At 43.1% G+C, this 16,090-nt stretch overlaps 1 protein-coding gene and 1 pseudogene across 1 annotated transcript in view; one reads left to right on the top strand and one right to left on the bottom strand.

The window, feature by feature from the left end:
• Positions 1–6,101, top strand: part of LOC111158324 (dermatan sulfate epimerase) — an 86,218-nt gene extending 80,117 nt beyond the window's left edge. Inside the window, exons 5-6 of the mRNA XM_022520300.1 lie at positions 1,157–1,364; positions 3,438–6,101. Of these exons, the coding sequence (XP_022376008.1) occupies positions 1,157–1,364; positions 3,438–5,208 (1,979 nt within the window). The 3' untranslated portion in view covers positions 5,209–6,101. The remainder of the gene's footprint in view (positions 1–1,156; positions 1,365–3,437) is intronic.
• An 8,193-nt stretch (positions 6,102–14,294) lies between these two features.
• Positions 14,295–15,260, bottom strand: LOC111158232 (annotated as a pseudogene).
• Between the last annotated feature and the right edge of the window lie 830 nt (positions 15,261–16,090).

The raw sequence follows: 16,090 nt of genomic DNA, 5'->3' as shown, positions 1-16,090 counted from the left end.
TCTCTCTCCCTTTTTTTTCCCCCTCAATGACTATTCTAGTAATGATTATTCCTGTCTGGCTCAAGCTGTCTCCTATTCTTTTTCACGAAAAACTGGAGTATGTCCAGTCTTACCTGCTTTTGTTTTGCTGACCCATTCCCATATGATCTTTGCATTTTCTTTCTTTTTTTTTTTTTTAAAGATTTTTTATTTATTTATTTGACAGAGAGAGATCACAAGCAGGCAGAGAGGCAGGCAGAGAGAGAGGAGGAAGCAGGTTCTCTGCTGAGCAGAGAGCCCGATGCGGGGCTCGATCCCAGGACCCTGAGATCATGACCTGAGCCGAAGGCAGCGGCTTAACCCGCTGAGCCACCCAGGCGCCCCTGCATTTTCTTTCTTTAACTCGCAGCAGTGTATATATTAGCGGGATCTTCTGTGGGAATTAAGTTTTCTTCCTATATGGGGGCACCTGGGTGGCTCAGTCAGTTAAGTGTCTGCCTTTGGCTCTGGTCATGATCCCAGGGTCCTGGGATTGAGCCCCACATGGAGTTCCCTGCCCAGCATGGAGCCTGCTTCTCCCTCCCCTGTTCGCCCCCTGCTTCTGCTCTGTCTCTTGCTCTCTCCGTCAAATAAATAACATATTTAAGAAAAAGTTTCTTCCTAGAAATGCAGTGTCTCCCTTAAGCCTTATAACTTCCACTTTATTGGATGCCACATTGAAGCACCTTATGTCATCATCTTGGTGTAGAATATGGGATAGTTGGTAAGACAGCGAGAGCTCAGTCCAGGTTCAGGAACTCACCGTGCTCCACAGGAGAACCTCTGTGTCTCTGCAGATATGATGTCACATAGCATGGACACTGGAAAATGAGGAAGGTGGGCGGCATACAGGAGCATTAAGAATTGTGGCACTTCCATTTCCAGTGATAAGTTGCCACATAGCAAATACAAACTTGCACACAAGATTTGTGAAAGAGGTCAGGTCAGAGGTCTCATTGACTGGTTTGGGTCTCATTAACTGGGTCTCCTTAACGTGGATGTCATGCTTTTGGGTTTTTTTAATTCAAGGTACACAATCGATTCTAATTTGCAACCAGGATTGGAAATCATTGGTTAGGTCTTCAGTGGAGCGTGCAGTTTTAAATATATCTTCATTCTGTCAAACTTCTCTCCCCAGGGTTTCAAAGAACTGTGGCTATTGCAGACTCCAATTACAACTGGTTTTATGGTCCAGAAAGCCAATTAGTGTTCCTGGATAAATTTGTCATGCGTAACGGCAGTGGCAACTGGCTTGCTGACCAGATCAGGAGGAACCGTGTGACGGAAGGTCCAGGGACACCATCCAAAGGGCAGCGCTGGTGTACTCTTCACACGGAATTTCTCTGGTAGGACATGTTGGGCTTCCTTTAAAAATAAATTATACCCAGGGCGAACGTGTGCTAGATTTCTGCATTTAAAAAGAAAAACTACGTAAAGCACTTTGTAACCCCTTCTCCATATGCCACCAGCTCAGCTTCGGTTCCTGTTGCAGCTTTGGAGGCTCTGCTAGAAACATATTCTTACGTGTAGGAGCTCATTACTGTTGGCAGTTTTTGGTTTTCTTGTGTTAGAGATGTCCTGGGCTCCCACTGTTTCATAGATGGTCATGTTTTGATTTACATAATTTTTGAAATCCTATAAAGAGAAAAAGCACAAAATGTAGACTGGGTTACCCTGGCAATCACAGCAAAGAGATAAATAAAAGTAGGAAAATGTTTGCTTTTAGTAAATGGAGCATTATAATCTTCTAATAGCAAAGTTGTTACTAAATTTCCAAAACCGTTTAAAAGTGTTTGACAGTATTTGACAGTTTCACTTTGATAATAAAAGAACTGTGTAATTTTTCCTGCCTTAATCTTTTAAGCCCAGAAAGAGAAGCCAGGATCTCCTTTTTAAAGTACTGCCAAGTATATTGTTGGCATCCAATAAATTAAAATAAAAATTACAGGGAACTGGTTAATCATTAATCCTTGATGTCTTTTCAAGCTATTGAAATGTGTATTCAATTCCAAAATATGTTTCTGTGTTTTGATTTGCTTCTCTTCATTATTCTTTTTTAGTTTAAACAATTAAGAAGAAAAAAATATTAATAGAGTTATAAGCGGTTACAATTTAACCAACATTTTTTAAAACTATTGTCACAGATGAAGTAAATATATTAATATGCAACCATTTCTGACTCCCTTTAGGGGTATGAAGTAATTATTTAGTAGTAATTTCACTTATCCTAAATAAACAACCATGAGAGTTCTATAAAGCTGACTGTAGGAGTCAGATTAATGCTAAGTCTAATTTGGTTCAAAATCTGCCATTTATAGGAATATGCAGACTGACCAAAACAGAGAGGTATGGCCAATTAATTCATCTTGTGTCTGGAATTGTTAAATCACAATAATTAAACCAACATTATTAACTAGACCTAAGTAAAGATACGATCTCTGATGGCCTGAGACTCTAGAACAGCAGACGAAACAGCCAAAATCAACCACCAGTCAGGTTAAACATAGGTGATCAGTTCATTTTAGAGAAAAGTATCAAAGAGCTAATAGTATAGGCTTGCCTTTCTTCCCTTGAGCAGGAAATCATCTAAACCCATCAGAAATGTTAATCTCAATCATCATGTTTATGATTCCTTCAGGGGCCCTCTCTGACTCACAATCCTGTGTTCTTAATCACTGTGGAAGTTTAATGTTAATTCTTATATTAATATGATAATAAATATTTGTCATAAATAAAAATGAGAGGCCATTTTTGGGGTCCAAAATCCATGATCTCATCTACAGATTCAAACAGAACCCATGGCTTTTGGTAAGCAGGGGTAGCCACAATTATAAATCTCCCAGTATGAATAGTTTCTTGAATTTCATCCACTTACCTTCTTAGATGCGGTATAGGCAGTAAATTTTATCTAATACGTAAAGTTCAACTCTGTTAACATTTATTTTTTTAGAGGGTGAAAATTACTCTAACAAACTTTCAGTAATACCGGTTGTCACAGAACCGTACTTCCTTACAACTGTGGCTTGTTAGAGTCTTGATCCTAACACCGGGTTCTCCACGCTAGGAGTCCCTGGGCTAGAAATTTGGAAGTGTGATTCTGTGAGCCCCTGCCATTTGGAGGGCGGCTTTGAAATCATTCAGTGAAGAAGGTCCCGGTAGCCACCAGTCGGCTCGGACCCAAGGTTCACAGCTATGAAGATAGACCCGTCTCCCTTCACTAACACTAAGGGTGTTCCCCTAGGCAAGCTCATCCATGGGTGTTTCCAGAAATGTCCCTCCTCCAGAGGACACTGCCAACGCTCTGGGTAGCATCTGTGCTGTGTGCTCCAGCCACACTACAAAGTGGCACCCCAGTTCTGGTGGATTATTTTAACTTCCACCAGAAAAACCATCTAATTTTGAACAATTCATCCCTTCAGGTATGACGCCAGCTTGAAATCTGTGCCTCCCCCGGATTTTGGCACCCCCACGTTGCATTATTTTGAAGACTGGGGTGTTGTGACCTATGGGAGTGCACTGCCTGCGGAAATCAATAGGTCTTTTCTTTCCTTCAAGTCGGGAAAACTCGGGGGCCGTGCAATATATGACATCGTCCACAGAAACAAGTACAAAGACTGGATCAAAGGATGGCGAAACTTTAACGCAGGGCACGAGCATCCCGATCAAAACTCATTTACTTTTGCCCCCAATGGCGTGCCTTTTATTACGGAGGCTCTCTATGGGCCAAAGTACTCCTTCTTCAACAACGTGTTGATGTTTTCGCCCGCGGCGGCCAAGAGCTGCTTCTCTCCCTGGGCGGGGCAGGTCACCGAAGACTGCTCCTCAAAATGGTCTAAATACAAGCACGATCCGGCAGCCAGCTGTCAGGGGAGGGTGGTGGCCGCGGTGGAGAAAAGCGGGGTGGTTTTCATCCGAGGGGAGGGAGTGGGCGCCTACAGCCCCCAGCTGGATCTCAAGAGCGTCCAGAGGAACCTGATCCTCCTGCATCCGCAGCTGCTGCTCCTGGTGGACCAGATCCACCTGGGAGAGCGGAGCCCGCTGGAGACCGCAGCGAGCTTCTTCCACAACGTGGACGTTCCTTTCGAGGAGACGGTGGTGGACGGGGTCCACGGGGCTTGCATCCGGCAGCGGGACGGGCTCTACAAAATGTACTGGATGGACGACACCGGCTACAGCGAGAAGGCGACCTTCGCTTCGGTGACGTACCCTCGCGGCTACCCCTACAACGGGACCAACTACGTGAACGTCACCGTGCGCCTGCGGAGCCCCATCACCAGGACGGCTTACCTGTTCATCGGGCCGTCGGTGGACGTGCAGAGCTTCAGCATCCACGGGGACGCGCAGCAGCTGGACGTGTTCGTGGCCACCGGCCGGCACGCCTACGCCGCCTACCTCTGGACCGGGGAGAGCACGGGCCAGTCCGCCTTCGCGCAGGTCATTGCCGACCGGCGGGAGATCCTGTTCGACCGGAGCTGCGCCGTCCGGAGCGCGTCGGTGCCCGAGCTGCGGGACCACGCCGCCCTGGTGGAGCAGAACCTGCAGCGCTTCAAGCCGGTGTTCCAGCTGCTGGAGAAGCAGATCCTGTCCCGCGTCCGCAACACCGCCAGCTTTCGGAAGACCGCCGAGCGCCTGCTGAGGTTCTCCGACAAGAGGCAGACGGAGGAGGCCATCGACAGGATTTTTGCCATCTCGCAGCAGCAGCAGCAGCAGCAGCAGCAGCAGAGCAAGTCCAAGAAGAACCGGAGGGGAGGCAAACGCTATAAATTCGTGGACGCCGTCCCCGATATTTTTGCACAGATCGAAGTCAACGAGAAGAAGATCCGCCAGAAAGCTCAGATTTTGGCACAGAAAGAACTGCCCATCGACGAGGATGAAGAGATGAAAGACCTTTTAGATTTTGCAGATGTGACGTATGAGAAACACAAAAGCGGTGGCTCCCTGAAGGGCCGCTTTGGACAGGCCCGGATGATGACGACGACGCGCAGCAGGCCTCCGTCGCTGTCGTCGTCCTACACCAGACTCTTTCTGATCCTGAACATTGCTATTTTCTTTGTCATGCTGGCAATGCAACTGACTTATTTCCAGAGGGCCCAGAGCCTGCATGGCCAAAGATGTCTTTACGCAGTCCTCCTAATAGACAGCTGTATTTTATTGTGGCTGTACTCTTCTTGTTCCCAGTCCCAGTGTTAGCACTAAAGCCAGCCATTGTTTGATCGTTTTGTGGTCCCAAGAATCTATGCAAAAAACAAAACTTGCCGGTTTGTTATTGGACTTTTTATTTCAGATTCCTTTTTACAAATTAAGGGGGAACATATTTTCACACAAAAAGGAAGGGATATGGAGAAATCAGAATTGGAAAAGCAAAGGTTTATCAGAGGAGTAAGAGCGGCTTGGTTGTCCCATGGCGTTTCTGGAAGTATTTGCCTTGGCAAATTCAGCAGTCCCTGTGATATTACCCTTAGGAGAAATAAGAAATCTGGTTTTAAGAAAAAGATTTCGATAGATTTGGGTTTTATTAATATTAATTTAATGTTATTAGCAACTTCCAGATACTGTTTTGTGGAAAAGACTGAAACACACAATTCTGATAAGCTCAGAAAAAAAAGATTTTTAATGGGGTAGTTTTGTTGAAAAATAAATATTAAGTCCTGGTGTGGGGGTGTGAACTTCCTTGGAGAGTAGTTCATTAGTTAAATGAAAGCAGGATCTCCATATCGGATTCCTATTCAGACAACACAATAAAATCATGACAATCATTAAAAATTTAAAATATGTTTTCAGTAGAAAAACGCTTATCAGCGATGAATATTTCCTTGGTGATGTTGGTCTCTGCACACGCATAATGCATCTGCTGGTTGTTCAATAAATAAGACAATTCCAGGTAACTTAATTTTCTCTTTTCCTTATAGGGAAAACTGTTGTAAGACCCAGTGGCTCAACTTCAAAATAAAATATTTTATATCCCAAACGTTGATTTCAATACCAAAGAAGATGGGGAAGCTAAAATTTGGATATGATTCTTATGTTTTTTAATAGAAAACTTTAAGTTTATTTTGCTAAATAAACATCATAATTATGATTTATCTATGGTGCCTTCCTTCTTTGTTCCATTACATTAAACATGTATGCAACAACTTTGAAATCTTTGAAGAGAAGTCTTTATTTGGACATGCGTTAATTAAATTTATAAACTAGTGTTTGAATCGAAAGAAATAATTTCTCTGCTTATTTACCTTTTTGTGGCCTAGACATATTTTAAGCATTAAAAACAAAAGCCAACTTCTGATATTTAAGTAATTGAAAATATAAAATTGCCATAGTTATGGTCATTCAAATTCTCCTATGGTGGCAGTAGCAGAGAGTGCTGGGAACATGTCCCACAGGTTAGATTTCAGCATAAGAAAATGATCTACTTACAGGGAACTTAAGAGTAATTATCTTACATTCTACATAGACGGGTCTCGTAGATTTCTTCCTTGAAAACAAAATATACTTGGCTCAAAGATTATAGTAAGGACACATTCACTGATTTGAAAGTCTAAAGTCATAATGGCAAACATTTATTTTCCTTATCCTTTTTACTCATGGAGATACTAGTATGCAACAGAAAACAGGGATATGGAGAAAACCTCAGGAACACCTTTTTGCAGTGCTAATTCTGAACCTTCTTACATAAAACACAAGATTTGACTTCACTTCATTACACTTGGCATCTAGAAGATGACTTCTGAGGAAGTAGTTTTTCTTCTTTCATGGAGGAAATCTCCAGGGAGGATGTCGTTACACAGTGTTTAAAAGAATAATGTTTTCAAAAGAATAATGCTTCCGTTTGTCCTGCATGGATGCTGTTACTGGGATTTAAACTTGCTTTATGTGACAGATTCTCCGTTTACTTAACCTCATTCAACATTCCTCTCTCCTCTTTCTCATTCCAAAGGGTGAATTGTCTGAAATGATCAAAAGCAAATTTCGAAAAAAAAAAAAAAAAAAAAAAAAGGGAAAATTGCTCTTTGAGGCTACCAAGCGAACCTGATCTCAGATTCAAAAACTCAATGCATACTTTCTAATATGGACGAAAAGCACAAGTGAGCGCCAAACCCAGCTTTCCTTTTGTTTTGGTTAGGTTAGGGCTGACAATAAATTAGTCATCACACCATGTTCCAGTCTAACACCTTAGTTCATTCTTTAAGTAATTTTTAAAAATAGGGTAATCATGCATATCTGAAACGAAATTGATTAAGTTTTTTCTTCTTGACCTCATATTTCACTTACAAAGAAATTTCCACAGGCAGGGACTTCAGTGGTTAAGTGGAAAAAAAAAGAAAAAGAAAAAGCTAAAAAGAATCACAGTTCTTTACAATGAGACATGTTTTAACCCACTGAGCCACCCAGGCGCCCCGACAATGAGACATGTTTTATATCAGGGATAGTGCGTATTTGAATAAAACTAAAGAACTCTTTGTATCTTCCAGAAAACCCAGCAATGTTCAATCTCCCTTGTAAACTGAGTAATCAATTATGGAACCTGTTTCAGCGCTGATCACTATGAAAGGAGTGTTTCAAGGTCACTGAATATGTAAGCTGTTGTTTGGAGGATTGGCAGGACTCTTAGTCCTAGCCTTAAAGAAAATTTGGGTATTAAGGAGGGCACGTATTGCATGGAGCACTGGGTGTTATACGTAACAATGAACCTTGGAATACTATCAAAAACTAATGAGGTATGGTGACTAATAAAACATAATAAAAAAATTGAAAGTTAAAGGGAAAAAAAAAGAAAATTTGGGAATTATTAGCATACAGAGCTTGTCTGTGCAGTGGAAGGGGCATATTCCCTGGCTGGTAACTGATTAGCTTACAACCAACCATGATGATGATGATCGATGGATTTATCACCTGCTGCGAACATTCTTTTGAGATCAACATTCTTCTGACCATTGATAAACTCAGGTGGGAGACCTTATTCTGGGACTGCTTCAATAATTAAAGTTTGTTGTATCACCTTGGATATTTATTCTTCCACAAATATTTTAGTCAGGATTTTAAAGAAGTAGCAAATATTCTAAGTTTAATAGTTTTAATAGAATGTTATGCCCACTGAATGTTTTTTAAAAGGAAAACTTACATTATGATATTCTGTTTTTTAAAAAAATAGTTGATGGTTCACAAACCACCCACAAAGGAGTTTGAGATTTCTCCACAAATTTTTTCAGACAAAGCAAGTTGTGAAATGTTGTATTTGTAAGTTAAAAAGTAAATTTATGTTTTTCTTTAGACATAAAAAACAAGATTAAAATGGATATGATCATGGATAGAAGGACCATATAATTTATCATCTAAACTAGGCAATTTTAAGAGTTGAAGGAGGAACAAACAACAGATATAAACCAAGACTGTTCTGGGAACACTAGGGCATATGTCATCTATTTTTAAGATTTTATTCATTTGAGAGAGAGAGAGAAAGAGAGAATATGAGCAAGGGGAGGGGTAGAGGGACAGGAAGAAGCAGACTCCCTACTGAGTTGGGCGCCCACTTATGGGGCTGGATCCCAAGACTCTGGGATCATGACCTGAGCCAAAGGCAGACACTCAACTGACCGAGCCGGCCAGGTACCCTATGCCATAGATTATTAATTCAGGAAATAAAAGGGGTTAGGGTGGTACTTGTGAAAGTCTAACTTGAACTTTAGTGCTAAAAAAGGAACTTGAGATGATCTGGTTGAGTGTCCAAAATTTGCAAGGGGGGGAAACAGTCTCCAGCAAGGGAGGACTTTGCTCTCTCCCACTTCCTGTCCGTGCTTATCCCTGCGCTTGTTTCATTTCTGTTGGCAAAGCCCATCTGCTAGATTCTCCGGTCTTTATGTCCATATTGAGAAGAGGTCAGTTTCTGCAGCTTATTTAGCTCACTGGCAAAGATAACATACTTTTCAAGCAATGTTTCAGCTAGATGTCTGCTTTATAATGCCAATCAGCTACTGACATTTCTCAGGAAATGACTGAGAAATCACGCAGTCCACTACATAGTCTAAATATTTAATTTTTAGACATTCTATTTTAATAGGTTCAAGCTCTGTTAAACAAGACATCATGTGAGGCATAAAGGCCCAAGTTGCGTTAGGACTTTCTTGTTCTTCTTGGCTATATACTTTCCCTCTCTTTGGTTTAGGGGTTTCTTTTGTGGTTTTGGATTTTTTTTTCCTAAGTTATAAACATACATGATTGAAAAAATCTAAAAGGCTTGTATTTTTAAACATTTCCTGCCACTCCTTTACTCACTCTACACTTGTGCTTTCTGAAAGTAACCAATTTCTGATTGCCTTAGCTGTTGTGTCCATGATGTCCTTGTTTACGGTAAAGTCTAAATCTTCCTACCAGGGAAGAAGAGGATTTAGCTCTCTTGTCCATCTCCCCTCTTTTCACACCTGTTTCATTTACCCCTAACTTTCCAACACAGCAACTATAGTTTCGGTTACATCAGTATTCCGTATTTACATGCTGTAATTACAGTCAACAGGACTTGCCAGTTAGCCACGTAGAATACCGTCTTACTTCCTTTTGTGTAGAACTTTGGTTTCCCCAAAGTTGAGGACTATTTCTTTTTTTTTTTTTTTTTTCATTTGCTTAGTTGCCAAGCCATTTCATTTTACCCTTAAACTTTTCCAATATGCGTGGGAATCTCTTCACTCTGTTCAATCACTTCTATGTAATTAGGTGGTTCTTCTTGTTCTTGGGATCAGCCCTCCTCCTATGTTGTTTGTCCTCAGATCTCCTTTCTCCATCATTCTGAGGATTCTCAATGCCTTTGGCGGGCCAAATCTTCTGTTTCCTGAGCCCCGTGCTTCCCTTTTCTTGATTAATATCTCGTCTTAGTGGAATATATCTTCCCTGCAATTTCCGAAGAAGAACGCATGAGCAGTAAATATCTTGCCCCTTTGCATAGCTGAGAAACTGTTTGTTCTCTCCTTCACTTGATCTAACCAACAAGTATAGGTTGGAAATCACTTTTCCTCAGAATTGTGAAGGCATGGCTCCATGACTTCCTACATATTACTGAGTCTTCCCCTGCACAGAGCAATGGTAACCAGAGAAAGTCTTCATTGTCTTCCGTGGTGACCTCAGTGGAGGGAGGCTGCAGAAGGAGGTACTTAAAAGACCTGACTGCTCGTGTTCTCAAAGTCATGGAGGAAGGGAGCTAGAGGTCTCCCTTATCCTCTGATTCAGTACAGCATGTCCACTGTCAGCTGTGCTGTGTCTTTAATCCAGAATCCCTCTTCTTGGTGTCTCTAGGTTGTCAAAACCTCATCTTCGGCTGGAGTCCGAGTACGCTCTGCCGGCCACGGCCCCACTTTCCGCATCCGGCTGCGTTCCCCGCCAGAGGTACCTGCTGTCAATTCCTGGGCCTGGTTGCAGCTCCGCAGAGCAAACCGGCTTATTGCTGTTGGTGACAACCCTATTCTCTTGCTGGCTTGGATTTCAGTCTCCTCTTTAGTTACATTACCATTCATCCAACTCTTTTCAGTAGGTGTTCGTTGTGTTTCAGGAATAGGAGGCCAGCGTGGCTGGGGTGGAGTGGGAGAGGGGAGGATGGTGGGAAGCGAGATCTGATCATACGTGCCCTCATAGTTTGTAACAAGGACTTGAATTTTGAGGTGAGAAGTCAGCCGGAAGAATAGCGTTACGGGTAACTGAGATGTGGCCAGCTTTAGGTGGAATAACTAGGGGGAGGTGAGTCCAGGAGCTCGGATATTTTGTCTAAACACCCCGTTGGTCCTAGAATCCAGGAATGGGCTCTGGCTGAAGATAGAGTTATGGGTGTCTTTTTAAAGGTTAAATGGAAAATCATTCCTGAGTAAGTGGAGAAAGGAATTCTGGGTAAATGGACACAAGTCTGAAATGATACAAGACACAAGTCTGAAAAACCAGGTCTTGTTCAAGAATTTACCCAGATTGGTGTGGTTGGCCCATAGAGCATGAAATGGGGAGTGGTTGAAGATGAGCCTGGAATGGAAAGCCAGGAGGATGTTAAAGGGAACTTTGTATGCCATGTTGAGGAATTGGGACTTTATTCTGCAGTGAGGGCTCCTCAGGCTTTTTCATGCTTTAGTGTAACAGAGGGAGACAAAGAATGCCCATTGCTGAGCCAACATGGCAGTGACTTTTTCACCAGATGGGATATGTGGATGTGGTGGCTGAAAGGACTTGAAAGAGGGAAGGTGATGATGTCTTACATGTGTGCGTGGGGGGGTGGGGGTTGGGGTTTGAAAAATCCTTGAGGTGGCGCTGATATGCTCCCATTTCCCGTACACTCAGTCTAGCGGGAGGTTTCCCCTCTGGTGGGAGATCACTATAGGCCCTGCACAGCCACTGAAGGATTTTCTTTTTAAATAACCGGATTTGCATTTTAGAAAGACAAAGAGGATGGACCCAATGGGGAAGAGATAGGAAGCTATTTCCACAGTCTGTCTCCTTCCATAGGTAGAAGATAATCAGCTCCAAAACTCCAAGTTTAGAGAGGGATCATATGGTCCATAGAAGGGTCATATGACTTTAAAGGCGGGTCCCAACGGAAATGTTAATGATTTGGGATGGGCCTTTGAGGCTTTGGTTTTTATGTGGATTTTCTTAAGTTATTAAGGAGGGCACGTATTCCATGGAGCACCGGGTGTGGTGCATAAACAATGAATCTGGGAAGACTGAAAAAATAAAATTAAGATGTTAAAAACAAGGTAAGAGCTTCTAAAAACATTTCAGTTAGCTCACACTTTCAAAATTAAACAATGAGAAGTGATCTTAGTATGTATTTAGGAATTATATTCTGAACAAGAAATGTTCCCAGTGGTTTAGGCACCTTCATTTTCTTTCAAAGAAAGTATAGAAACAGGAACTAACTTTCTCTGTGGAGGGAACATCTTGTCAGTCTTCTCTACTTTTCACTTTTCAGCACATGTTGTTTACCACTGTTTAATTTTGTCCAGGATAAGAGACAGCCAGTAAAATAAATTTATTGCCTTCCTATGCAGACAATCTTGACTTCTTAGCTCCTTCACCCCCACTCTCAAAGGAATTTCTTTTAATGACAGAAGGATGGATCCATGCCATTTATTAGAGTTCTGGGGAGAATCCTTGGAACACTGTATATATTCAAAGCTCTGTTCCTGATACAAAAAAGACTGAAGAAAGGACAACGTGATTATTTTGAAAGATGAATTCATAGAACTTTTCATCAAAGTTGAAATATAAATTGCAATAACAACTCAAAACATTACTGTTATTGAATACTGCCCTTGGGTAGCTCACACTTAGAAGACATAAAGAGAACATAAAAATCACTACTCTGACTTCCCCACTAGGCCACCCTCCTTGAGGGCCGGGGTTGGGTCCCCTGCTCCTTGTATGTGCATGATACTTGCACAGTGCCTGGCACATACATGGTATTCAAAAAACACTTGAGGAGGGGCGCCGGGGTGGCTCAGTCAGTTAAGCATCTGCCTTTGGCTCAGGTCATGATCCCAGGATCCTGGTATCGAGCCCCACATCAGGCTCCTTGCTGCACGGAGAGCCTGCTTCTCCCTTTGCCTGCTGCTCCCCCAGCTTCTCTCTCCTTCTCTCTATTGGACAAATAAACAAAATCTTGTTAAAAAAACTACAACAACACAAAACACTTGAGGAACTGCCTAAATGCATGAATGGAGCCCAGACCACAGTGCTCTCAGAAGACCTTAAGGCACAGAGGGGCAGCCAGCCCAAGAACGTCAGGAACCTCCCACATAGCCGTGAACTTTGGCCCAGAGAGATGCTCCAACGAGATCCCAGAGCTGTTCCAACATTGCCTCCTCCGGGCTGCGTGGTGGTTGGAAAATTCAACCTCCAGGACAGGGCGCGTGAGAGAGATGCTAACGCGGCCCACAGGCAGCTGCTGTATGGCTGTTACACACGTGGTGGTCTTGGGGGGCTAGAAAGCCCAGAGGCCACAGCGCGACTTAAAATAACACATCATTTGTGTGGGATGTTGTAAACCACCAGTCATCAGCAGACGGTTGCTAAGCTCCGGGAATTGCCCATGAGGACGCCTTTGGAGTTGGGGCATCGTGCAATCCCAGCAAGCCGGGCGCGCCCGCACAGCTGACGTCCTGACCTGCAGGGGACAGTGCGGCGCGGGTGCGGGGACGCTGGACAGTCCGCGGGCTTTGCAGCCACAGCTCCGCCCGCGCCCAGTCGAGCTGCGTGGGCAGCTGCCTTCCCCAGAGAAACCGGCAAGAGGAGTCGCTCCTAGAAGTTACACACGTTTTCTCTACTTCTAAATAGCGTTTCTGTGATGCTCCAGGGATGTTTTACAAGTCTTATAGGTGATGAGAGGACCTCTGTGAATTCACTGCTTAGGCGAGGTCATTTTTGATTTAAAAAAATAATTTGGATGCCAGGGGAAGAAATAGGGAATGAAAGAGTATTTAACAATTCTGCAAACTGAGTTGTGTTTTTAAAATGGGGTAAAAGGAGCCCACATACGAGACTTATTTTATAAAATGTGCAATAATTCATGAAAACACGGCCTTGTCCGTGCTTACGCCATGATGTTGTTAAAGCGTACTGGCTAGCAACGGTAACTACAGCCGTCTTACTGAGAATCCTAGAGCAAGAATTTTGCACACATTTGCACACCAATTCAGTAAGGATGTAAGGAAGATATAAGCTACAGCCCTGTCATAAATTAGGAAGCTAGGCTCAGAGATATTAACAAATGGGACCAGAGATACCCAGCAATTATTATGGGTTGTGTGACGAAGCTCAAAATACGTTTTAATACTGCTTTTACTTATTTGAAATGTTAAAAATGCCACATTATAATAATTTAAACTATTGAGTGATGAGCATAGTCATGCTGAAGCTTAAAATCTCGCTGTAAATTTTACCTTTAATCTTGTGACACTGAACAGAGTAAGCAAAAAAATTTTTTTGTCAAAGTAGACTTTAAAAAATTAGATAGACTAAAAGATATCCCTATATTTTATTTTATTCATTTTTTTGAAACAATGGCTCTATTTTCCTGCAGACAGTTCAAAGGAAGTATATATGAGAGAGAGAGAGAGAAAAAAAATATTGGGTTTAAAGGAAACCTAAGTGTCACTAGGAGCCGGATTGAAGGATTCACATTTTTAGAAAGGAAATCCATGCAGATTTCTCCAGACAGCAGTTTTTAAAGAAGTTGGTGGTGGGAGACTATGTTTTAAAGCTAGCTTGGAGGGCTAATTTCCCAGGCTTAAAGTAATTTACGGGAGGTGTCACGGTGCTAGGTTTAGGGTGATGGGACAGTGGTCAGTGCCCTGGGCCTTGGAACAGATCTTGCTGTCACAAAGTGCAAGGTAAGAGACAGTAATCTTGGGGCCAACCAATGTTTTTGGACTGAGCATTCATCACGTGGGTCCAGAAGGTATAGGCATAGGCCGTGTTGGGGTAGGGGTGCGCCAAATCATCCGCAGTAGCACAGCCTTAGCAATTCCCCAAAGCCTTGATGCTCTTGTGGAGTGAAGCCAACCTTCTTTTTGTTTCCCTTGGGGTAGAGAAGGTGGATTTCTTCATGAGCCACACTGAGGTCTTCACGTAGCACAGGGGGCTTGCAGAAAGCCAAGCCTTCCAGAACTTGCAAACGGCTACCTCCTAGCACCTCTGAGACTCTAGACCTCTACCTGCTTTGGGTGCATCAGCTGTTCCAGAACAAATGTGTCAAATCTGGCCACAGTCACTCAGCCTTCCTGATCATGTTCCATGTCCCCAGTACCGTGGGAGACTTTGAGTGGGTGCTAGTGGGGGAACAGCCCTGCACCTTGTATCCTGTACCCTTCCTCGTCCGACGGTGCTCACCAGGGCTGATGGGATAGTTCGGGCAGCTCGTGAAGTTCAGCCGATAGTTTGTTCTCTGAACATTTGGTCTCTCTGAGGCACAGGATATCTGGGGCTTCTTCCTAGACCAGTCTAAACCCTCCTTCTTAATCCAGGCTCAAAGCGCATCCACGTTCCAGGAGCAGCTCTGGAGTGTGGCTGATTTGCCACCGGGTGAGGTTTTCTGATCTGGGGGTGAGGGGTTCCTCAGACAGAACTGGTGCCTCTCCTGCTGCCTCTTTTTCATTTTGCTTTGCTCCCTCCTTATCCTTCTTGGCGTCTGGCTCAGTCTCGGGCTCTTTCCCGTCTTCTTCCACAGCTCCTGTTCCCCTTGCTTTACCCACTGTAACGAAGGCCCTTCTGAGCATGTACCGCGTCACCCACTGAAGCTGTATGTTTACTGTGGTACCTGCTTGGGTCCCACTCTGCCTCCCCTCCTCTAAAAGACATCCCCATATTTTGGAGATTACAAGTACTTGTCATACTTTAAGATCCCTCAGCACAGCTTACAGAGAGCATGATATACCATCAGTGCAAAGTCAGACTTTTGCATTGTTTCCGGTCTCATCCTATACCCAAACTGTGAGTCACTTTGATTCGTATGAAATAGAAATGCTTCATAAACATAAAATCAAATTATTTGCTAATTTCTTCATAGTCATCTCTTAGTTTAGTGTTATTATCTGGACTTTGCTCTTATTCATAAATGCGGTTTTCAGGTGGTTGAAATGAGTGACGTCATATAATGCTTTCGATTGGCTGGCTGTTACTTGACATAAAATAAGCCTACTTTTTCACCCTCTTCTAAAGAAGACAAAGATTCATCTGAAATAATTATTACTGGTGTGGAATATAAGAGGCTAGAAAATACTTCAGCATCAAAGCATCTCTCGGACAGACAATCACTTGTCACTCACACTGCTTTTTATTTTTATTTTTATTATTTTTTTAAAAGATTTTATTTGTTTATTTGACAGACAAAGATCACAAGTAGGCAGAGAGGCAGGCAGAGAGAGAGGAGGAAGGAGGCTCCCTGGCTGAGCAGAGAGCCTGATGCCGGGCTCGATCCCAGGACCCCGGGATCATGACCTGAGCCAAAGGCAGAGGCTTTAACCCACTGAGCCACCCAGGCGCCCTCACACTGCTTTTTAAACCCCAGCATTCTATGGAAGGAACAATGTAACTGTTGTTTTGTTTT

This window comes from Enhydra lutris, unplaced genomic scaffold (genome assembly GCF_002288905.1).
Source record: "Enhydra lutris kenyoni isolate GAN:26980312 unplaced genomic scaffold, ASM228890v2 scaffoldscaffold58, whole genome shotgun sequence".
NCBI lineage: Eukaryota > Metazoa > Chordata > Mammalia > Carnivora > Mustelidae > Enhydra > Enhydra lutris.
Note: the sequence above shows the minus strand (reverse complement) of the source record. Positions and strands in the feature narration are given on the sequence as shown.